This window comes from Lemur catta, chromosome 1, assembly GCF_020740605.2.
Source record: "Lemur catta isolate mLemCat1 chromosome 1, mLemCat1.pri, whole genome shotgun sequence".
Taxonomy (NCBI): Eukaryota; Metazoa; Chordata; class Mammalia; order Primates; family Lemuridae; genus Lemur; species Lemur catta.
Window position 1 is genome coordinate 96,419,146 of NC_059128.1, and position 24,352 is coordinate 96,443,497.

General features: G+C 37.9%; 1 protein-coding gene and 1 non-coding gene across 4 annotated transcripts; both read right to left on the reverse strand.

Moving 5' to 3' along the window:
* Positions 1–90: 90 nt before the first annotated feature.
* TIPIN (TIMELESS interacting protein) lies at positions 91–13,061 on the reverse strand. Of its 3 annotated transcripts, none has more exons than XM_045541406.1 (8): positions 12,973–13,061; positions 9,576–9,716; positions 9,371–9,443; positions 9,097–9,172; positions 6,167–6,289; positions 5,871–5,934; positions 2,229–2,435; positions 91–602 (listed from the first exon to the last, which is right to left on the reverse strand). In XM_045541406.1, the coding sequence occupies exons 2-8, from the start codon at positions 9,706–9,708 to the stop codon at positions 415–417; spliced, it is 864 nt and encodes a 287-aa protein (XP_045397362.1). In that variant the 5' UTR covers positions 9,709–9,716; positions 12,973–13,061; the 3' UTR covers positions 91–414. The 3 variants fall into 3 exon arrangements, with proteins under 3 accessions (XP_045397362.1, XP_045397369.1, XP_045397380.1); XM_045541413.1 differs by having other exon boundaries at positions 12,990–13,059; XM_045541424.1 differs by lacking the exon at positions 12,973–13,061 and adding an exon at positions 10,961–11,106.
* Positions 5,302–5,436, reverse strand: LOC123630899. The gene has a single exon (XR_006732833.1). It is a non-coding gene; the product is annotated as a small Cajal body-specific RNA 14 (non-coding RNA).
* Positions 13,062–24,352: the final 11,291 nt, after the last annotated feature.

Genomic DNA, 24,352 nt, shown 5'->3' on the forward strand with positions numbered 1-24,352 from the left:
TTGCCAAAAGTTTAAACTGCAGAACTAAACAGCAATGAGAAGCTTTCATAAAGCCTCTAGAGATAGTCTGTAAGACAATTTTTATTTTTACTTTTTAAAAATGGATTAACATTCAGTATATATTTACATCTTAAAATATCACCCAACTTAGTGAAAATAAGGCATTCAATGGCACACTAGCAACAGAAGCTGTTTGTTAACTACTAATCATTTTATGAAGTCATATCTATATGAAAATAAACACTATAGAGGACTTCAGTTGACAAGTGACAAGTATAATTATAAATAAATACCAGGTTTCTATTAATCCTAACCTTGCAAGATAGCAAGTTAATAGATACATTTTCTCTTACTGGAGGACTATCTAACCTCAGTAAGATTTCTGGATAAAACATAAAGCTACTACTGCACATTTTAAAAGGATTGGTCCAGTTGAGTTTCCTCTAATTTTAATTCTTCATCTTCATTTAAAGTACTAGCATGAGCATCATTATGTGGATTGTCCAGAATGTCTTTGCTTAGTCCATTTGACTCCTCCTTTTGATCCTCACCAGTAAGAACCTCTTCAATTATCTGTGCCCTGGGTGTATTCATTAACATGTCTGAAAGAGAAATCATATCGTCAGCACTCATAAGCACCTAATCCAATCTTACCTCATAAATACAAATCTCTTCAAGAGTTTAGATTAGTAGAAATGAAATCTATGATCATTTAGTGTTAATTATCAACTTTCTTCTAAATAAACATTTTTTTTACAGTACTTCCATTTAAAAAGTGAAAGAGTCTTGCATAGTATTAAAATCAAACTCTCAAATTATATTAAAATATAACTGTTCTCATTCAAAATCAGAACTACTAGAAAGATTATTTAAATACTCAAAGGCACCTAACAGTTATATGTCAAAGTGACCTACAGTAAAGAAAATTTAAGATATTTATTTCCATTTGGGCAAATTTTAATTTGTATATTTGCAAATACAAGGTGAGCCTTAAATACCAATTTTTAGGTATAGGTGATATTGACAGCAAGGAAGCTACTGCCATCAATAATGGTCGTATCTTCATGTAATTTTTTAGATGTTAGTAATAAAACATCCATTTGTAAAGATAAAAATTCATCTTAATTGAAAAAATCATGATAATGCAGTCAATAATTTTCACTTGAGAATTGTATTGGGTGAAACTTGTTTTTAAAACATGGTATCTATTAAACTCTTATTTTCCCATTTTGAAAGGAAAATCTGGATTGGAAATGGAAAAAAGACATGCAATCCTGCTTACTTCATTCAAAACCAACTTGCAATTCTTTTTAAATATAGTTTTTACAAACCCAGTCTGTTTTAAAAATAGCAAATTTTAAGTGAGAAAGGGATGCTACCTACAGAGAAGCAAACAACCACCAAAAGTACACCTCACAAGAAAAGTGACACAACACAATAAAAAACATTTCAGAATCTATTCATGTCACAGCCAACCACTCTAAAATCCTCAACAGGTGCAGAAGGCATTTTATGTTTAGGCAATTATCATAATAATAAATTTTCATAGGCTGGGCGAGGTGGCTCATGCCTGTAATCTAGCAACCTGGGAGGCCAAAGTGGGAAGATCGCTTGAGGTCAGGAGTTCAAGATTAGCCTAAGCAAGGGCAAGACCTGTCTCTACTAAAAACAGAAAAAATTAGCCAGGCAACTAAAAATAGAAACAAAAAATTAGCCGAGTGTGGTGGCACACGCTTGTAGTCCCAGCTACTCAGCAGGCTGAGGCAGGAGGATCTCTTGAGCCCAGGAGTTCGAGGTTGCTGTGAGCTAGGCTGATGCCACAGCACTTTAGCCTGGGCAACAGAGTGAGACTCTGCCTCAAAAAAGAAAAAAAAATTAATTAAAAAAAAATAATACATTTTCATTATTATGATCCTAAAGATAATGTTACATGTCACATGCTTTAAGGAATCCGGGAAGAATTTATTTTTTGAAGGATTTAAAATCAATCTTAAATGATTAAAATAATATCTTGGACTCATGTTCATTGAGCATTCCAAATAGCTAACACAAACACACACAAGCACACCCATGTGCACGCATGCTCTCTCTCTCTCAAATATACATACACTTATCACACTTCTCTATTCCTAGAAGTATTTTATTTTGGGGGACAGTAAAGAAGTTAAAATTTCTAACATGCCCTTGATATATTAATGATAGCACATAAAACCCAGCATAACATTTACCATTTCCTAGGGACTGACTATTACTCAGTAGCTTTGCCTGCCTTCTTTCCAAGGCCAGTTGTTTATTTCTCTCAATTCTTTCTTGTTGCTCTTCTGTTAGGCTTCTACTTGACTCAGAAGCAAACTTCTCATTTTCAGATGAGTTTGTCAAAAAGGGATCTAATTCAGTAGCAGTTACATCATGGCCGTTATTTTCCCCTATGTCATCTGTAGTAGAAAAGAAAAAGTTAATACATCTGTAGTGTTAGACTAGTTAGAGAAAAAGAGCTAATGTAGCTTTTAACTAACAGTTAAAAGGGGCAAGGTACCAGACCTAAAGAAACAGTTTGTAAGGTATGAGAGTGTTATGTACAAGGTCTGCCCAGAAAGTATCCAGCCACTGTTAATATAATGAGAATGGTTTGCACGACATCGACGTAATGTGGCAGCCAAGGAGAGTGGACTGGAATGCACATGGATGAACAATGACGACTTCACTGTACTAGTCAGTGGGGTGTTGGATGCCATTGAGTGAGCATGTGTACTGTCTGGCTGTTGAATTCAAAATGACTGAGCACCCCCCTCCTCACTACTGCATTTGGCTAGTCTTAAAAAAAAATGACTGAGCAAGTAGAGCAACAAATCTGCATCAAATTTTGCATTAAGCTTGAACATTACTCCACAGAAACTATTCAGGTGATTCAGAAGGCTTTTGGGGACAATACAATGAATGCAGTGCAAAGAATGCTTCAAAGATGGTCAAGAATCTGTCGAAAATGATCCACGTTCTGGAAAGCCTGCAAAAAGCAGAACACCTGAGAATGTTGAACATGCACAGGTTAGGTTAAGAGATAATGGGAGAACTGTGTGAGGTCCCAAAGTGCCAACTCTGAAGGGGAATGAAGTGTCATTGTCCTATGTACAATGTTTCTTGTATCTTTGTTATTGTTCCTTGTATCTTCGTTATTGTTTCTTGTATCTTCTTCAATAAATGTCTCTTTTTCATACTGTGTGGCTGGACACTTTCTGGACAGATTTCATATATAGGCTTGATTCAAATAAAGAAATGTTTATAAATCACTTGAAAGAGGCAGGTTAAGTCAAATGGAAATACTATTAAAAATAAGTATGAAAGGAAAAGTTCTTAGTTATGATTAGAAATATTTTATGTTTGGGCTAATAAAAAAGCTTATAGAATCCAAACCATATTCTTGTTCTACACTAAACTAACATGTTTTAATAGCCTGCCATAGTGTCTATATGGTGGTACACAGTAACAGTTTTATACAGGCCATTATCTTTTGTAGGGCAAAACACAATGAAAAAGGAAAAGAAATTCAGAAATCTGTAGACATATTACCAAGTTAACTTAAAAAAAAAAAATCAGTGTTCTCTACATTATTAGTGTTAAGAAATTCTTAAAGCCTTGCACACCAGTTACCTCAAAGTAGGATGCCCCCAAAATGATCCACAATGGTATGGAAAGTAAATTATATTTTCCACTTATATTTCTTTTAAGAATTAAGAAAAATTAAGTTTTACTAACATATTTAAAATAAGAACTGGCAGTGAAGAATTGTCAGTTGTTCTGACAAAATTACAGAGTTGTTGTCTGGTCGTGAGCTACACTATAGGCAGCACCACACTGCAGAAAGATGAGAGAATGGGGACCTCATTTTTTAATTTCAGACATAACAGCTATTTCTGATTGTCCAGTCAAGTAAATTGACAGATATTATTTTGACCAAATAATCCCAACAAAATGCACCAATCACAGCTTAAAAAGATTCTGCAAAATAACAAATGCCTACCAGTAGAATAGAAGCACAAGCAAGAAATATGAAAATGGCAGAACTGACACTTCACCTTCTCTCTACATCATCCATGTTATGGAATTAAAAAATAAAGCCCATCAGATCTGACAAGTTGGTATAACAATTCAAACCACCACTTGAAATACGAATTTATATTACATACACTATCCCTGTCCCTAGGTATATATTGTACCTTAAAATATTAGCTAATTATAGTAAAAAAATTATCATAATTACCAGCCTGAGCAAGAACGAGACCCTGTCTCTCCAAAATAAAAAGAAATTATCTGGCCAGCTAAAAATATATATAGAAAAAATGTAGCCGGGCATGGTGTCACATTCCTGTAGTCCCAGCTACTTGGGAGGCTGAAGCAGAATGATTGCTTAAGCCCAGGAGTTTGAGGTTGCTGTGAACTAGGCTAATGCCACGGCACTCTAGGCCGGGCAACAGAGTGAGACTCTGTCTCAAAAAAAAAAAACAAAAAAGACCAGGGCTCAGTGTGGTGACTCATGCCTATAATCTCTGCACTTTGGGAAGCCAAGGCAGGAGGATCACTGGAGGCCAAGAGTTTGAGACCAGCACAGCAACGTAGGACTCCCCCAACCTCCACTCCCATCTCTACCAAAAAAAAATAACAAAACACCACAACTCAGCCAATGTGGTGACAGGCACCAGTAGGCTGAGGAGGGAAGATATAGCTTGAGCCAAGGAGCTCCAGGTTACAGTGAGCTATCATTGTGCCACTGCATTCCAGCCTAGGCAAGAGTGAGACCCTGTCTCAGAAAAAAAAAAAGAAAGAAAAAGAGATAAAAAGAAAATAAAATACATTCCACAACAAGCATCTCTGATTTAAGTCTCTTATATGTTCCCTGTATTTTAGCATGTTTGTAATTCCCTTAATGGTCCACGTTAATTTATGCCTCTGCATAAGCAGCTCCCCATATCCAGAATCATCTCTGCTTGACCTCTACTGCTTATCATTCAAAATACTTGTTACATCATCTGTGAAGCTTTCCCCTCTTCTAGGTAAAAGTATGCTCTCCTTTGTACCCCACTCTGTTCCCTATTCATACCTCTAATAACAAAACCTATCAGACTACTGGCAATGTTATATGTCTGACTCACCAGGTCTGTTAGCCCACATCTTACCAAAAACTTTAAATCCTGGATTATTTAAATCACATTCCTTCACCCTTGTAAAAGCAATTTATAAATAACTTTGAGGGATTCTATACAGAGCCTGTATTCTCTACCACATCTAAAGTTAAAAAAACAAAAACTTGTATGGAGCCATCGCACAGAAAATCTGATAACTATACAGACCCTGTCGGCAGGAACCATGTGTTTTGATGTGTGTGACTGTCTATGGTTGCACCGTACAACTAACAATGCAATCAATACCAGGAACAGTCACATAGGTCTCACTAAAGTCCTATATCCAAGATCTGTACTCCAAGTGAAACTCCCATCATCAAAATATTCTGGCAAATTTCCCAAGGCCAGTTTTTCTAATGGTATATATTTATATGAACACTGTATCTTGATGTTTATTTTTATTAACAAGCACTATAAAGGATCAATGGGTCACCAGAGTTCTCAAAAGCTCACATCCTATGCCTAAATATATTTTTACAACATCTCTAAACGCACTGAAGCCATGTCTTTAAGACACAAATTTTATACACAACATTCTAGATGTACCAATGCATTTTAATTTGTTCCTATTTATTGCAATTTAATTATATACACAATATACACTAACGATCTAGTCCTATAATACTGCCTACCCTAACTGGACCCAATCCTAAAAGCAAAATTGTTATAAAGTAGGTAAACCTAAATTCTTACCATCATTGCTAACAAAATCTTCATGTAAAATAGGGAGATCAAGTCGAATTCGTTTTAAACAGGTCTGAAAATAAAGAGACATTTTTACATTTTTACCAACGTTAGATGGGGGGAATGGTCATTTATTCAACTTTTAGTTTCAAAAGAGTTGTTATTCAAATAACTACTATTAATTTTCCCTCTCTACCGAGACAGATTTCAAAATGAAGAGTCTAAACAGCACTTTAGCCTCAAGTAAGTCTATCCTTGTACCATGTAACATTGTGAATGATATTCATAATAATCTCAACACTTACCTGAACTTCCTTTTTATTTCCCAGGTATTCAATTCTGTCAATAAAATCCTCAAATTGCAGTTTAGGGAATAGCCTATGTGCCCAGTGCTCCATGTGTCTGATTAGCATCTTCAAGTCTTCAGCCTGGCACATAAAAATAAAAATGCTAAACAGAAGAAGACTCATTCTCACAACTAACCCTGTCAGCAAGTTTTAGAATTGAAAAGCAATGCCAAAGTCACTGGTGTCATTTTATATTTATAAGGCTGAAAAACTTTCAGAAAGAAGTTTAATAAGCAAAATATTTACTAAACTCTTAGAGGATTGCAGTCTAAAAGAGCACTGGATACAGATATTTAAAAATCAGAGGAAAAAGTCCCAGTATAAAAGGTTAATAAAGTTAAAAGATAATGTGTGTCTTTTCAGAAATATAGTAAAACCCCAAAATAACCCTTCAAGATATCTTCTAGGAAAAACTGAATGCTATGACAGGTCCCTAAATCTTATACAGAGAAAAAAGCATTGAGAATTCAGAACTTTAAGAATATATCAGAAACCCCAAGGGCAAAGTACCAAAGACTAGCAAGAACAGTTTAAACATTGTCAAAACATAATACCTCTCTATATTTGAAATTCCAATTAAGATTTTTTTTTTACAAGAAAATGAACAAAGTTTAATAAACTTGACTAATGAATAAAAAATGTTATAAATTCCTGGTCTTACTGTAAAATATTTCATTCTTCATTTAACAGTGTTTTAAAATAGGCAAATGATTACAACATAGTGTCTGGATCAGACTGCACAGATTCAAATCCCAATTCCACCACTCAATAGCTGTATGACTTTGAACAAATCACTTTACCATTCTGTGCCTATTTCTTTCTCTTTCTCGAAACCCAAACAAGTTTGTGATAATTTGTCTATTTCTTCATGTATAAAATGAGAATATACATACCTCTATTGTAAGGAATAATAAAACTGCCTGGCACAAAGTAAACACTCCAATGTTTGCTATTGTTGCTTTTTGTCCTTCTCTGGAAGCCCCTGGTCAAGACAATCAACTCTACCAATGACTAAATATGTAATACTGAGAGTACAATGTCTTATTCTACCCTTCTGATAATAAAAGTGCAAGTTCTTTAAAAAAATTCAATCACATAAGATCATTTTCCAGTTGTTGGGTGTAGCTAGTCAACCACCTCAAGATGTCATGTTACACCCAAGGGACACAAGAAAAACTAAATACAGTAAGTGCCAAGTTATACACGGAGAAAAAAGCTGTGAGGATTCAACATTGTGAGAAAATAAAATTTTCAAGGGGAAAGTACAGAAGACTAAACGCTCTCAGAACCCACCTTCGCTCACTGAAGAAACACAAAATACATATGTAAGTTCACTTATTTTAATAAGTACTTATTATTCAGAAAAATCAAAGCACCAATTCACCACTACTACTTGAAAGTTTCAACAAGGGCAATAAATTAACTGAGTTGGGTATGATTTTTTAAATATCCTGATTTACGTTTATTTTTGTGGCAAAATAGAACACAGGTTTATATTCTCTTGTGCCCACAGAAGCTGAGCAAATGCATTTTTCAAGCCTCCCAGGTTTGAAATCTTGGGATTATTTTTGACTCCTCCTTTCTTATCTTCCTATATCCAATCATTATAAGCCCCATCTGTTTATCTCTCTACTACTATCCTAACAGGTTTTTTTTTTTTTTTTGAGACAGAGTCTCACTCTGTTGCCCGGGCTAGAATGCCATAGCGTCAGCCTAGTTCACAGCAACTTCAAACTCCTGGGCTCATGCAATCCTCCTGCCTCAGCCTCCTGAGTTACTGGGACTACAGGCATGCGCCACCATGCCTGGCTAATTTTTTCTATATATTTTTAGTTGTCCAGCTAATTTCTTTCTATTTTTAGTAGAGACGGGGTCTCGCTCTTGCTCAGGCTGGTCTCGAACTCCTGAGCTCAAACGATCCGCCCACCTCGGCCTCCCAGAGTGCTAGGATTACAGGCGTGAGCCACCATGCCAGGCCCCTATTAGGATTTTATCATCTCATCCCATTGGTAATAAAAGGCCTGAGTTGCTGTCTGCCTCCAGTCTCTTCTCCCTTTCAAATTATCCTGCATACCACACCTAAATGGTACTGTCACATTAACATTATCCTAGCTGGGCTATGAAATGGGAAAGCCAGGTTCGGCCTTTAATTGTTGGCAAACTCTAAAACTTAGTTTCCTTAACTAGATAATGGGACTAACACCTATCCCACAGGTTGAAAACTAAATGAGAATATATTTGAAATACTTTTATAAACTATAAAACTCTATAAAAATACATTATCTGCAAAAATATGTACACTCCCAGATGATTAAAAGATAAGAGAATTTTTAAATGTGCATTTATATAGTGAATATTTTCTTTTGTTTCTTTTTTCTTTTTTTTAAGAGATGGAGTCTTGTTTTGTTGCCCAGGCTGGGCTCACATTTCTGTAGCTGGGACTACAGGTACATACCACCATGCCCAACTAAACGACTTCATTTTTCAACAAACTTTACTGATGCCTATCATGAAGCAGAAACTGTGCCATATCTTGGGGACACATAAGTGATCACTACAGGTAGAGTCCTTGCCGTTATGAAGCTTAAAATCACTCTTTAAGGTAGACAAAGTAATAAATTTTACTCCTCTAAATTATAAAGTACAAACTGAGGCTTTAGAGGTGCAGATGTGATTTTCCTAAAACTCGAGTGGCAAAAAATGAGACAAGACATGCTTTCTAATTCTTCAGTGCCCTTTCCACTATATCACAACTATCTGTCAAGAGATACAATGACCAGTGATAGTATCTGTAAAGCATTCTGAGATTCCCAAGAATATAATGGGCCCACAGTTTTATTGCTATTCTAAAAAAGAGAAGTCTAAAATAAAAATCAGACATTTCTTACCTCATGACCTTTACCTTTGAATTTTGCTTTATCAAACAAATTCCTTAAGGCTGGAAGCCCTCTCTCTGAAATTAATCTGTGAATAGAAATATGTTTTGAATTTCAAGTTTTCTATAGTCAAGTCCAAACCAAGACTAAGAAAAAATATTTTCTGCTGAATTAAAGGTTTTTGGAAATGTCAGATCTCCAAATCATCCCAACCAAAACCTGGTAAAAGAAGAAAAACAATGGATGTAAACAGAAAGTATAAATGAAAAGGAAATAGGAAACGTACCTCTGAGCATCCAGCTTGGGTATATTCCTTTTAACCGTTCTCCTTGGAGGTACAGGAATAGGTGCTCCACTCCCTGACAATGGTGAAACACATCAAGATTCAGTATTACTGTACTTAAAATAATTTAAGCCTTTTTAATAAAATGTATCATTTCCAAGCTGACAGAACTTAACATGGAACACTTTTTTAAACTCTCTATACAGACCTTCATCAGGTTCAGCTCCTTCACCATCTTGTCTCTTCGGAGAAGTTGGAGGTGGGAAAGGAGGAAAAGTTTCATCTTCTATATGCTCATAATCTGGTAGGTCAATCATGCCATTCTCCTGTGGTTCTAGCATCTTTTCCTCTAGGGAGAAAAATGTAAAATGATTTTTATTCATCGAAATAGCCTTTCTGTTTCACAGCCAAGTTTCAGCTACAGCAAAATTCGTGTTTCAACTCGTTAAATCACATTTCAGCCAGGCGCAGTGGCTCACACCTGTAATCCTTGCACTCTGGGAGTCTGAGGCAGGAGGATCGCTTGAGCTCAGGAGTTCAAGACCAGCCTAAGCAAGAGCAAGACCCTGTATATCTACAAAAAATAGAAAAAATTAGCCAGGTGTGGTGGCGCATGTCTGTAGTCCCAGCTACTCAGGAAACTGAGGCAGGAGGATCACTTGAGCTCAGGAGTTTGAGGTTGCTGTGAGCTAGGCTGATGCCATGGCACTCTAGCCCAGGTAACAGAATAAGGCTCTGTCTCAAAAAATAATAATAATTAAAACCAAAAAAACACTCACATTTCAAACTCATGTATCATGAAAAGTAGAGAAGATACTAATTATAAGAGAAAGGACCAGGCTAGAAATCAGAAGAACTGAGTTCTAATGTAAACCCTACCACTGAGAAACTATACGATTGTGGACAAATCACTTAACCTCAACTATTAAGCTCCCCCTACTAAAAGGATGAATTTGACTTTTCAGAGGGTTTCAAACTGTGATCCATAAGGGTATGAAATAGACAGAGTATGGGTACCTTACCCCTACTTCAACTAGAGCAGGTTTTTAAAAAAAATCTGCTTATATATTGGTCTTCTAGGTAAGGTTTCCTTTATTTTTATTTTTATTTTTTTGAGACAGAGTGTCACTTTGTTGCCCTGGCTAGAGTGAGTGCCGTGGCGTCAGCCTAGCTCACAGCAACCTCAAACTCCTGGGCTCAAGAGATCCTACTGCCTCAGCCTCCCGAGTAGCTGGGACTACAGGCATGCGCCACCATGCCCAGCTAATTTTTTCTATATATATTTTAGTTGGCCAGCTAATTTGTTTCTATTTTTAGTAGAGACGGGGTCTCGCTCTTGCTCAGAGCTGGTCTCGAACTCCTGACCTCGAGCGATCCACCCGCCTCAGCCTCCCAGAGTGCTAGGATTACAGGCGTGAGCCACCGCGCCCGGCCAAGGTTTCCTTTAAATAATGGGAAATTATCCTTAGGTTGGTAACTCTGAAGAATGTTTTTCAGTACTATCTTACTTAACCTCTCAGTAACATCTGACATTTTGGTCAATCCTTTTCTCTGGGAAAATGTTTTCCTTGACTTCTAAAACACAGTACCCACCTGGCTTTCCTCCCTTTCTTGACACTCCTCCTGGATCTTCTTTGCAGGTTCATCTTCTTCTAACCTGCCCATTAAGTATCTAAAATTCCATCCTAGGCTCTCTTCATTCATTTATACACATGGCTTTAATAATCAGTTATTTATAAATGACTCACTGATTTTTATCTCTACCTTAGTCCTTGACTGATCTCCAGATCTCTACTTTCCTTTTTATACCTTTTAAATGCCTCAAGGGCATCTATAACTCATCATGTACAAAACTGAACTTCTAAATTTTCCCAATTCAGTGAATGACATTTATCCAGCTATGCAAGTTGTGAACTATATGAAACCTGTAAGTCATCTTTGACTCTTCCTTCCCCCACCCCACAGATCCTGTCCATTTTATTTCCTAAATATCCTCTGAATAACCACTCCCCGACATTTCTTGCTTGGGTTACACCATTACTCCCATCCACTCTTCTCTCTTTCAATCTAGTCTTCATATTACAACTGAAGTGAACTTTTGAAAATGTAAAGTTGATCACATGACTGGGCTAAGTAGTTCAATGGCTTCTGATTGCTCTTAAGATAAAAACTCCAAGGCCCTTTGTGACCTGGCCTCTTCCTACTTCTCCAGCATCACTCCACACCACTCTACTTTTCCTTTCTTTGAAAGAGCTGTATTTCTCAGGCCACTGAATCTCTGCAAATGCTATTTCTTGTCTTGAAAGCTCTTCCCTGACATCTAATTCTCAATTATCACCTCAGAAAAGTCTACCCCGATTTACCTAAATTAAATCCTCCTTTAATAAGCATTTATAGTGTCAAGTCAAGTTTCACAGCACTTATCCAGTCTCAATATTAGGTTTTATGTGTGTGGTCAGTTTGTCTCCCATACTAGAGCGTAGCTCTACAAGGGCAAAGACGAGGTAGGTCTCTTTGTGCTCCACAGCTGTAGCCTCAAGGCTGGTACACAGCAGGTGCTCATTATGTATTTGTTGAATGAGGGAACGAAATAAAAGAATTCCAAAGCTGCCCCCAAATTGGAGTTACATGATCTCTAAAATCTCTCCAATTCTACATTTTTATGACCATAAAAACAAAGAATCAACTCCTGATGATGACTCCACTGTATCTTTAAGTAACCTACAAGAAACACAGATTTTTCAGATTTGGAAAAGCAATTAGAGGCCAGATAATCTAAAGCACAATAGTCTCCTAGTGGGAAGATGTGAGGTTCAGACCTTTGAGGCCGACAAGGAGCTTTGAGTTTGACGACAGAGCACAAATCATGTCAAGTGTAGCAAGGAACTGGCCAAGCACGGGGTGGGGGCTGTCAGTGAACTGGTTTTTCTTAGTACGTGTAGTGAATAAGACGTTCAATATACTTCTTTCGCTCCTTGACAATGGCTGCATAACTGCCCCTTTTTAGACACTGATGATGAAATTGTCTTAACTTCCTCCTCTAGTCTTCAAACTCCCAGAGTGAAGGTAACAAATTTAATATCCAAACCACAGTCAGTTCCCAGACCCTTCGGTTTCCAATGTCCAACTATTTCGAAGTTGTCAAAACAGAAGCCCCTCGTCGCCAAGGAAGTTCCACCTAGCTGACCCGAAGTCCCCCTTGGGTGCCACCCCTAAAACCCTGAAACCGCCCATCCCTCTTCGCCAACCTTCTCCTCATCCTCGCTCCCCTGTCTACACTCTCTTCAACCTCATTCATTCATTCAATATTCACAGGACGCTTTCCACGTGGAGACACCACTGTACAGAAGTTGGGGATGTAAAGATGTATCAAAAACACGTTCCCTCCCGCTAAAAGGCTCGGTTTAGCAAGAGGCACCCGCGGCACCTAAACAAGAGGAAAACGTGCCCGCCCCCACAGGTCCTCCCCTCCTCCCCGGTCCCGCTCAGGCCCGTCCGCCTCAGTCCAGTCCTCCAGCCCCCTCACCCCTTCCCTGCGACCCCTCGGCCTCCCAGCCTTCGGTCTGGCTACATAAACAGCCTCTGCCCTCCACAGCTTCACTCACCCGCCAGCCGCTCTCACCTCACTCCGCAGCCGCCCCCCAGCCGTGCGTGGTCTGCGAGCAAAGCACGCTTCTCGCGAGACTCGGAAACTCCCGCCACGAGAAGAGCCACAGCGTTTGGCGCCAAACCGACGTGCGGTGTGGGCGGAGCCTGCAGGACACACCTCCCCCGGTCCCGCCTACCCACGGCCGTCCCAGCAGCGCCTCCTGGTCTGCGCGCCCCGTCGGTCCCTGCGCTTCCGCCCTCCTGAGTTCTCTAGAGGAATCAAGCCTCTTATTCGCCTAAAGTTCATGTGTGTTACTTCTAGGCGCTTTGAACGTTGGAAATAGGTCTCGGTTTTTAGAAAACTGAGTTGTGGATGTAGTAAAAAGGAAAGAGGCAAGCAGTAGTGGATGAGAGGCTACCTCTTTTTCATAGTTAAAAGCAGAATGGTTTGAACGTGAGAGTTTTATGACTTGTTTATTAAATAATGAGCTGAGAAAAGAGGTGGTAAAGAATTAGGATTAAGAATATAGATGACACCCCAGCCTGGGCGACAGAATGAGACGCTATCTCTTTAAAAAAAAAAAGTGTAGACACAAAAATATCAAAAATGTTTTTTCATTTCTCTAAAAAGGTGAGTCCAAATGTATTCGTATTTGCTTGCATTGACACACAAACTGGGGGAAAATATATAACTAAAACGTATGGGATGGGAGTGGCACATGAGAGAGTGGGATGAGGATTTACCTATACTTTTTTGAACCTATAAATGTACTAACTATTCAAAAAACTAAAATGTTATCTGAAGCAAATATAGGATCGTTAAGATTTGACAAACCTAGAAGACAACTAGGGAGTGCTGGCAACATTCTACTTTTCTGTACCTTGAAATATTTTATTAGAATTTTAAAAGAGTGGATCAAAATTTCCATTCTACGTGTCTAAAGTTGTGTTTGCAAATGTGTCCCTGTGCCACATTTTCCTTTATGTTATGGTGTTCTTTCTATACATGCAGTATATGTTATTCTTAAGCAATTAACATAATTAACATTAATTTGAGAAATATGTCAGCTTCAATAGTCTGAATTGTTGAGGCAAGAGACATTCTTTTGTCTAATAAAGTATACATAAAACCATTCTGAGAAGTTAAAAAGTTATACACCCTCCCCACCCTAGGCCCCCAAAACAAACAGCAGACACTCTGAGGGTTTGCCTCTCAGTTCCATCAATTGGTGACCTTTGCGTATACTTCAGTTTCCTCATTAATAATAGTACCTACTTCATAAAGTTGTGAGGAGGTGTAAAAGATACTACTTAATAAATTATAAATATAATATATAAATATAACAAATTAAGTAATTATCTATTAAGTACGATCTTAATGAATAAATTATTTATTATTAATAAATAATAGGTAATGTTACTTACTATTATCCATGTGATTTTTAGAATGTTTGACCCTTATAGAAAATGTGAAGATTTTAAGTGTTTGTGAAATACATTTTTCTTAGCAATTTCATCAGAGTTATAAAAGATAGCTTTCCTATAGACCATGTAATTTAAATTCCTTTAAAACAGTTTAATGTTTTAAAAAGTGAATAGTAAAACAAAAAAATGAATAGTGTTAAGAGAAAGAAATAAAGACTATTAAAAGACCAAAAATTGAGTATAGAATGTCAAAGTTTTTCTGACAAGCAGGAAACCCAGTCCACCACAGATCTACTATAGATAGGTTCCCAGAGATGAGGTTTAGAAGAAGAGAAATGGGTAAATCTTTCAAGACCAAAAGACCACAAACTGTCTCTATCTCATGTTAAAAAACAAAGTCAGCCAGGCACAGGGGTTCACTCCTGTAATTGTAGCACTTTGGGAGGCCAAGACATGAGGATCACTTGAGGCCAGGAGTTGGAGACCAGCCTGGGCAACATAGAAAGACCCCATCTCTACAAAAAAAGAAAAATTAGCCAGGCACGGTGGTGCACACCTGTAGTCCCAGCTCCCTGGGAGTCTAAGACAGGAGGATCTCTTGAGCCTGGGAGTTTGAGGTTGCAGTGAGCTAGGACAACACCACTGCACTCTAACTCAGGCAACAGAGTGAGACCCTGTCTCTAAAAAAAAAAAGAGAGAGAAGGAAAAAAAAGCAAAGTCTCTGAGTCTTGTTGATTGGTGTTATTTGGACTTATCACTTAGGTAAGTACTGGGGGTAGGTGGCTGGCGGTAATGATCTTCTGTGTACTTGAGGACTCCATCTGAAGATTATGGCAATTACTTGCCTCTGCTTGGTACATGACATGCCCAAATTGGGATTATACCACCCAGTCAAGTCTGCAGCATTAGCAATCAAGGTAGTCAAGCCAGGGTTTATAAATTAGGATCAGTTCAGCTGCAAATAACAGAAAAAACTTTAAAAAAAAAGAAATGAACAAAAATAATAAACAAGATAGAAGTTTATTTTGTCTCTAACATGCAAGAAGTATGGCAGTTAGTAAATCCATGATTGATACGGTACTTCATGGCATTAGGAATCTAGTCTTCCATCTTCTTGTTTTGCCATGGAATCATTCCATTCTCAACTTCATCTCATTGTCTAAGATGATTTCTAGAGCTCCACCTACATTCCAGTCTGCAGGAAGAAGGAAGGAGAGAAGAGGATGGACCCACATTATAAGAATATTTCCTAGAAATTGCATACAACTCTGGCTCCCTCCCATTATCCAGTGCTATGCTTTGGATATGGTTTTTTGTCCCCACCAAAACTCATGTTGCAATTTGATCCCCAATGTGGCAGTGTTGGGAGATGGGGCCTAGTGGGAAGTGTTTGCGTCTTGGGGACAGATCCCTTATGAATGGATAGGTGCTCTTCTGGCTCTCACTGGAATGCATTAGTTCCATTCTTAAAAGGAGTCTGGCTTCCTTGGGTTTTTTTGCTCTTTTGTGTCCTTTCTCACCATGTGATCTCTTTACACAAGCTGGCTCCTCTTCCCCTGTCCACTATGAGTTGAAGCAGTCTGAGGTCTGCACCAGATGCAGAGGACCAATCTTGAACTTTCCAGGCACCAGAATCTTGAGCTAAATAATCTTTTTTTTTTTTTCTGAGACAGAGTCTCACTGTGTTGCCTGAGCTAGAGTGAGTGCCATGGCGTCGGCCTAGCTCACAGCAACCTCAAACTCCTGGGCTTAAGTGATCCTACTGCCTCAGCCTCCCGAGTAGCTGGGACTACAGGCATGCGCCACCATGCCCAGCTAATTTTTTCTATATTTATATTTTAGTTGGCCAGATAATTTCATTCTATTTTTAGTAGAGACGAAGTCTCGCTCTTGCTCAGGCTGGTCTCGAACTCCTGACCCCGAGCGATCCACCCGCCTCGGCCTCCCAGAGTGCTAGGATTACAGGCGGGAGCCACCGCGCCCGGCCAATCTCTTTTCTTTATAAATTACCCAGCCTCCGGTATTCTGTTATAGCAACACAGAACAGACTAAAGTATCTAGAATATAATCACATGGCCACAGCTGACTCCAAAGGAGGCTAGGAAGGTAGTCTTTAATCTTGGTGGCCATGTGCTCATTAATAATTCAGGGTTTCTATAACCGTGGGAGAAGGTGTGAGAAGATGTTGGGGGACAACTAGCAAATGGCCACAAATAACAAAATAGAAAAAAATTAACATATTAATTTTGCAAATTTACATTTTGGAAGACTGTGATAGCTAGTATTTTCACAGTAAGTCCCACAAGCAATTCTCAGCACAAGAAGACTATTTCATCACTGAAAACTGTTTTATACTGTTAAACAAAATTATGAGAGGCCATTATTTTAGACTGAGCCCCTACACTAGGTCCCAAAAGGCTAGACCAAACCAAAATGGGATCGCTCTGAACCTGTCCTGGTTCTGGGGGCTGCCTGATTTGCAAATTATTCTTTGCTCAGTTAAACTCTGTTCAATTTCATTTGTCTGAAGTTTTTCCTTTAACAGATAGCATCAGAAGTGGGATCCAAAGTAGAGCTTCCAGTGATGCCCCCAGGAGTGCTAGTGACCAAGTGAAGTTACCCGCCAGGCCCATGTGTTCACTGCATTCTTGCAGCTACTTGGGATTGTGGATAAATTCTCTTTTGGATTCCAACGGTCTGTGTATTTGTGTTGTGAGCTATCTAAGTTTGTGCAAACTGTTGATTAAAATTGGGTTCAGAAGTTGTGACAGAAACTAGACTGTGTTGAGGATAGGCTTTGATTCAATAATTAATTGGACAGGATCCAGCTAGAGGTCTCATGTCTGACTGGGTCAGACAGAAATTGGCAGGAAATGGCAATTACTGCAGGGGGTATGAACTCTGGCTTTCAGAAATTCAGAGATTTTTGTGTTCTATCCCCTTGTTTATTTTCTTGTGTAGTTAGGTAAGGGAAAATCACTGGCTAAGTTGTTCAAGGGGATCTCAGAGCCAAAGCCAAGATTCAATGTAAAAATGGGATCTTTAATTTCTGAAGAGCTGAGTACTTCACTTTCCATTCCAGCTATGCCTACCTTAACATGTACAGGCATACCTCGTTACGTGGCACTTTGCTTTATTGCATTTTGCAAATATGGTATTTTTTACAAATTGAAGGTTTGTGATAGCTCTGCATTGAGCAAATCTATCGGTGCCATTTTTCCAACAGCATGTGCTCACTTTGTGTCTCTGTCACATTTTGGTAATTCCCATGATATTTCAAACTTTTTCATTATTATTATATCTGTTGTGATCTGTGATAAGTGATTTTTGATATTAATTGCTTTGGAGCATCACAAACTATGCCCATATATCGTGGCAAACTTAATAAGTGTTGTATATGTTCTGACTGTTCCATCAACCAGCTGTTCCCCCATTTCTCTCTCTCCCCTCAGGCTTCACTATACCCTGAGACACAACAATATGGCAACTAGGCCAATTGAGATCCCTACAAAGTCCATTAAGTGTTCGAGTGAAAGGAAGAGTCACATGTCTCTTACTTTAAATCAGAAGCTAGAAATGAGTAAGCTTAGTGAGACAGGCCTGTTAAAAGGTAGGCCTCTTGCATCAAGCAGTTGGTGAAGCTGTGAATGCAAAGGGAAAGGTCTTGAAGGAATTAAAAGTGCTACTCCAGGGTATACTTTAAAATAACTAAAAGAATGTACTTGGAATGTTCCTAACACAAAAAAATGATAAATGCCTGAGGTGATGGATACCCCAATTACCCTGATTTGATTAATTCACATTGTATGCCTGTATCAAACACATGTACCTTATAAATATATACAACTATTATGTACCCATAATTAAAAATGAAAAAAAATTTTTAAAGTGCTACTCTAGTGAACACACAAATGATAAGGAAGTGAAACAGCCTTCCTGCTAATACAGAGAAAGTTTTAGTAGTCAGGATGGAAAATTAAACCAGGCACAACATTCCCTTAAGCCAAAGCCTAATCCAGAGCAATACTCCGATACTCTTCAATTCCATACAGGCTGAGAGAAATGAGGAAGCTACCGAGGTTGGTTCATGAGATTTAAGGAAAGAAGTGATCCCCATAATATAAAATGCAAGGTAAAGCAGAAAATGCTGATGTAGAAGCTGCAGCAAGTTATCCAGAAGATCTAGCTAAGATCACTGATGAAGGTGGCTACACAAAACAGTCTTCTATTGAAAGAAGATGCTATCTAGGATTTTCATAGGTGGAGAGGAGATGTGAATGCCTGGCTTGAAAGCTTCAAGGGACAGGTAGACTCTCTTGTTAGGGGTTAATGTACCTAGTGACTTTAAGTTGAAGCCAATGCTCATTTATTATTCTGAAAATCCTAAGGCACTTAAGAATTATGGTAAATCTATTCTGCCTGTGCTCTATAAGTGGAACAACAAAGCCTGGATAACAGCACATCTGTTTACAGCATGATTTACTGAATATTTTAACCCCACTGTTGAGACCTACTGCTCAGAAAAAAAGATTCCTTTCAAAATATTACTGCTTGTTGGCCACGTACCTAGTCACCCTAGAGCTCTAATGGAGATGTGCAAGAAGACAAATGTTTTCATGCCTGCCAACACAACATTCGTTCTACATCCCATGGATCAAGGAGTAATTTCAACTTTCAAGTCTTATTATTTAAGAAATACATTTAATAAGGCTATAAGTTGCCATAGATAGTGACTCCTCTGATGAATCTGAGCAAAATCAATTGAAAACCTTCTAGAAAGGATTCACCATTCTAGATGCCATTAAAAACATTTGTGACTCATGGGAAGAGGTCAAAATACAAACATTAACAGGAGTTTGGAAGAAGTTGATTCCAGCCCTCATGGATAACTTTGAGGGGTTCAAGACTTCAGTGAATGAAGTAATTGCTGATGTGGTAGAAAGAGCAAGAGAACCAGAATTAGAAGTGAGCCCCAAAGATAGGACTGAATTGCTGCAATGTCATGATAAAATTGAATGGATGAGGAGGAGTTGCTTCTTATGGATGAACAAAGAAAGTAGTGGGGGTTTTTGTTTTTGTTTTGTTTTTAAGACGGAGTCTTGCTCTGTCACCTGGGCTGGAGTGCCATGGCATCAGCCTAGCTCACAGAAACCTCAAACTCCTCGGCTCAAGCAAGCCTCCTGCCTCAGCCTCCTGAGTAGCTGGGACTACAGGCATGTGCCACCACACCTAGCTAATTTTTCTATTTTTAATAGAGATGGGGGTTTCACTCTTGCTCAGGCTGGTCTCAAACTCCTGAGCTCAAGGGATCCTCCTGCCTCGGCCTCCCCAGAGTGCTAGAATTACAAGCATGAGCCACCGAGCCTGGCCTTGGCCATCTTGTCTTAACTGGGCCTTTACCCACATCTTCCTTCCTTGGTTTGGACAAATGATGGTATTTAGGCCTGAAGTAGTAAATGTTGTTTGGGAAAAACGAATGGGCCCTTACAGAAAGAGGTGATGGTTTGTGACAAGATCTGCCTGAGTGTGATGGAGTCTCCTCTCCTGTGGTAATAGTTAATCTTCCAGGGTTGCCAGAATTCCCTGGGAAGAGGATTTATGATAAATGAGTTTCTTTGGAAAATCTGTCTTTAGACAGATAAAAGGAATTCAGAGAGTCTTGCTAGGCTTACCTATTGGTAGCAATAATATACCACAGTGACATATTTTAGGGTGATATTTCCTGAACTCCTTCAATGGCTAGCTTTGTTTAATGAGCAATCCAAGCATAATTGTTAAGAATGAGTAAATTAGGTGAGTGTAAATGGCATAAAAGTTTATAAATGAACTTATAGTTTTAAAAATGTTTCAGCTATTTAAAATCTTAAAGTCATGTTAAATTAAGTAATATACATATTAAATGTCTGAGTCATTTCTAAGTAAGTTAAAATACTGAAACATTAATTATTAAGCATAAGCTTAAGTTTATGTATTTCAACATCTTGTTTTTTTGTTGTTTTTTGTTTTTTTTTTGAGACAGAGTCTCACTCTGTTGCCCGGACTAGAGTGCTGTGGCATCAGCCTAGCTCACAGCAACCTCAAACTCCTGGGCTCAAGCAATCCTTCTGCTTCAGCCTCCTGAGTAGCTGGGACTACAGGCATGCGCCACCACGCCTGGCTAATTTTTTGTATATATTTGTAGTTGTCCAGCCAATTTCTTTCTATTTTTAGTAGAGATGGGGTCTTGCTCTTGCTCAGGCTGGTTTCGAAATCCTGAGCTCAAATGATCCTCCCGCCTTGCCCTCCCTGGCCAACGTCTTGTTTTTATATGTTATAGAGAAGCTAAATATGTTTGGATCTGTTAATAAACATAAAATATTAAGAAAGCATCTTTCTAAAAACATGAAATAGTTTTTATCTAACCTAGGGCTAAGGCAGAAAAGGAAGGTTGAGAGAGACTAAGTGCAGCCATTTTCACTGATACCAGACCCTAACTGCCCTGAACAAGGAAGTCGCTGGCCTGGGACCACCTAAAGATAGATAAATTACTAAGCCAGATGACTTACAAATTGTTTGCACTTACCTTTATGTGACAGCAGTTTATAATTAACCTTTATGCCCTGACCACAAGATAATGCTAGTTATGTATGGTTGTTTCCTAATGGGGTTTTTTAACATTTAAAGATGTTACTATTGCCCCATAAAGTGTCCTCCTCGTGCTTGGGAAAGGACCCTACTCTGTCTGTGGAGTGGGGTCTGTTGTCTCTCTCAGTAGATTTTCTGTCGCTAGTTGTCTTGCTCTTGAATTCGAGAACCCATTTGGTGAGCTCAGGGAACCTTCCTCCCTTCATTGGGGCACCCCCTGCATCATATCTACAAAAACTAATAAAAAAACAGTTCAAAAGTGCTTACTTAGGCTGTTCACTGGAAATTAAGCTTACTAAATGTTAAAATTATAATTGATATATGTAATTAAAACTACTAAAAATAAAGGAAACAATTTTGTATCCAAAGTGTACAAAAAAGCAAGATATGTTTTTGGCAAGAAAGAGTATAAAGAAGACATCAAAATGTGGTTTTTGTTAAAAGAAAAGTAATTTTTGTCTAGGTTATTTCAAAATGAAGGAATAAAAATGATGTACATAAAATTAAATGGACATGGAAAGATCAAACAGAAGAAAAAAGAATAATAGAAAATTTTGTGTGGTTAAACAAAGGTTAACTAAAGTTAAAACTAAGATTTATTTTCACTTTAATTTTAGTCAAAAAAAAAAAGAAAATTAAAAAAAAAAAACAACTAAGATTTATTAGAAGTGTTACAGCCCAACCAGGTTCATTGCCCGCTGCTCAAGAAGAAGCCAGTGCACTGAGACAGCAGTTGTTACAGTGGAGAAAGGGCTTAATATTGCAGGCACCATGCAAGGAGATAAGAGGAAGTTCTCAAATCCATCTCCCTAAGAATTTGGGAGAAAAGTTTTTAAAGATAGTTTGGTAGGCAAAGAGCCTAGGAAATTTGATATGCTGATTGGCTGGGGATGAACTCATAGGATCAGGAAGCAGAAATTGTCTTCTTGTGCTGAATCAGTTCCCAGGCTGTGAGACCAGTTGAGTTGGTTCCTTGGGCCACTAGTCTGGTTGGGTCAGTTGGTCCACCAGAATGCAAGGTCTGGAAGATATCTCAAAGACCAGCCTTATGTTTTACAAGGGTGATGTTATCTATAGGAGCAATGAAGAAAGCTAAGAATCTTTATGACTCCTGAGTAGGAAGCAATTATAGGAAAGCAAGCTAGGGAACAATGGCTGGTGTGTGTATGTATATATATGTGTGTGTATGTATGTGTATATATATATATAATGATATATATATGTTATATACATATACATATATATATTTTTAAACTATGCCTATACCTTTATAGAGTTCAGGGCCCTACTACTGTTCCCTCCTCATGGCCTTTTATTAATTTTATAAAGGGCAGTTACATAAACCTTTTTAAAATTAAGCCTTAGTATCAAAAGTACACTAATACAAAACTAAAATTTGGTTTTCTCTTTTAAACAAGATTTTCATTTAGCATTAATGAGATAGTAAAAGATTATCCTTTTGAATAAACTACAAAAAAAAAAGGGAATGAAAGAAAAAGAAAAGAAAGAAAGGGGAGAGAAAAAGAAATAGACTTTGTGTGCTCCGTACTATCTTTATTAGGTCTTTTGATTATTTGGAAAACTGAGTCTCCTTTTTATCAAAGAGTAAAGATGTTTGCTTTTTGAAATCTTTTATCGTTTTGGCTGAATAAATGACTATCATTTTACAGTGACTTGTGATCCTAAGTGTTTTAAACCTTTGACATATTTGACAGATTTCTCAAAATCAAATTTCAAAATCAAGATTAAGTCTTTGGGTCCAAAAATTAACTTTTAGATGTCCTAGAGGGCCCCTGAAGCATCCAAAAGAGAGATAATAAATAGGTTTATTTGATATGTCTAATTATATGGAAAGCATTGTCAAGTATAAAATCATGTTTAACTTTTTTTTCAGTTATATTTGTATGAATATGTTAACATGTATTCTAAAGTTGCATGAGGTTCCTAAAATTTTGATATGTCTTGGTATATGTTATCAGTCACAATTGTGCTTACTATGTTAAATTATTGTAGGCCACAGAAATAACCAAATTTCCTTGTCCATTGCATCTTTCACTAAGGTCATTTAAGGTCTTGTTGTCCAACTGTTAATTGCTTAATTCTGATACTTTTTCTGAAAGCTCTTTAGAAGCAATTATAATGCTTAAGTGTTGTCTCTTTAAGGACAGGTTTCTGATAACCTGAAGATCATACCATTGGTCTGGGTAACAATTCCCAGAACACTAATGAAGAAACTACTGGTTTATAAAACTACTAACCCAAGCAGGGTAAGAATTAATTAAATACCAAAGAAATACTTTGGCAGATTCTCATGGTACATCAGCCAGTACTAAAATTGTTAAGATATGCAATTTGAATGAACTTCATGATCTGACTTAGACCTGATCTGACTATTACCTGTAATAACCCATTTAATAAACAGTGCTATGTACGTGAATTGGAGAAACAAAATTGGTATTTAAGAGGGTATAAATCCAACGTTAAGTGTGGACTCATAGAGAGCCTGGATGGCTGCCTGGTCCTTCCTGAGCGCTTAAAGCTTCTATTAGTAAAAGCTCTATACTCCGTGACTCATCATGGAAGAGAGATTACAAAGTGATCCAAATTCTAAATTTGGAAAAAAATTGGTGTCGTCACTTTCTAAAATTGCTAAAAATGGTTTATGACTAATGTCTGCTTTGTCAAACTCCTAATTGTTGGAAGACAATCAAAACTTGAGGTACACTTCTGCTACCTTGAAGATTTATAGAGGGCTATCATTGAATTGCCCTTTTCAGTGCATGTTTTCTGGTTGTATAAAAACTTCCCCATGCAGGAAGGCCAATGCTATAACAATAGCCAAAAAGTTATTAGAAAATGTAGTTTCCTCATAGGGCATGCCTGGAGAAATCTCTAGCAATAGAGGTACTTATTTTATTGGACAAGTTGTAAAACAGTTAAATAAGGTATTATAGATACAATAACATTAGGCAAAGCTAACTGAATCAACTGGATTGCTTGGGTCAAAGGTATTGCAGATTGATGACAATCAGATCCACTTCCAGAGGAAAACATAAGTTGACCCCTTATGAAATAGGCCTATGCTTCTAATAATAGAACTTCATGTATCTCCCGCTGTCCTAAACTCTGATATGACTAAATGCTGAAAGGCTTTAATGCATTATGCCAAAGTGTATTTTCACCAGGTAAAGGGAGCTTTTCATGATCTACCAACTGAGGACAATCAAACCCTTCACAATTTAGAACCCAGAGACTGGGTCTTCTGGAAACATCATCAGAGAAAGACAGCTCTTGCTACCCACATTGCAGCAAGACTTCAGAACCCTGAATCTTGGATTTATGTCTCAC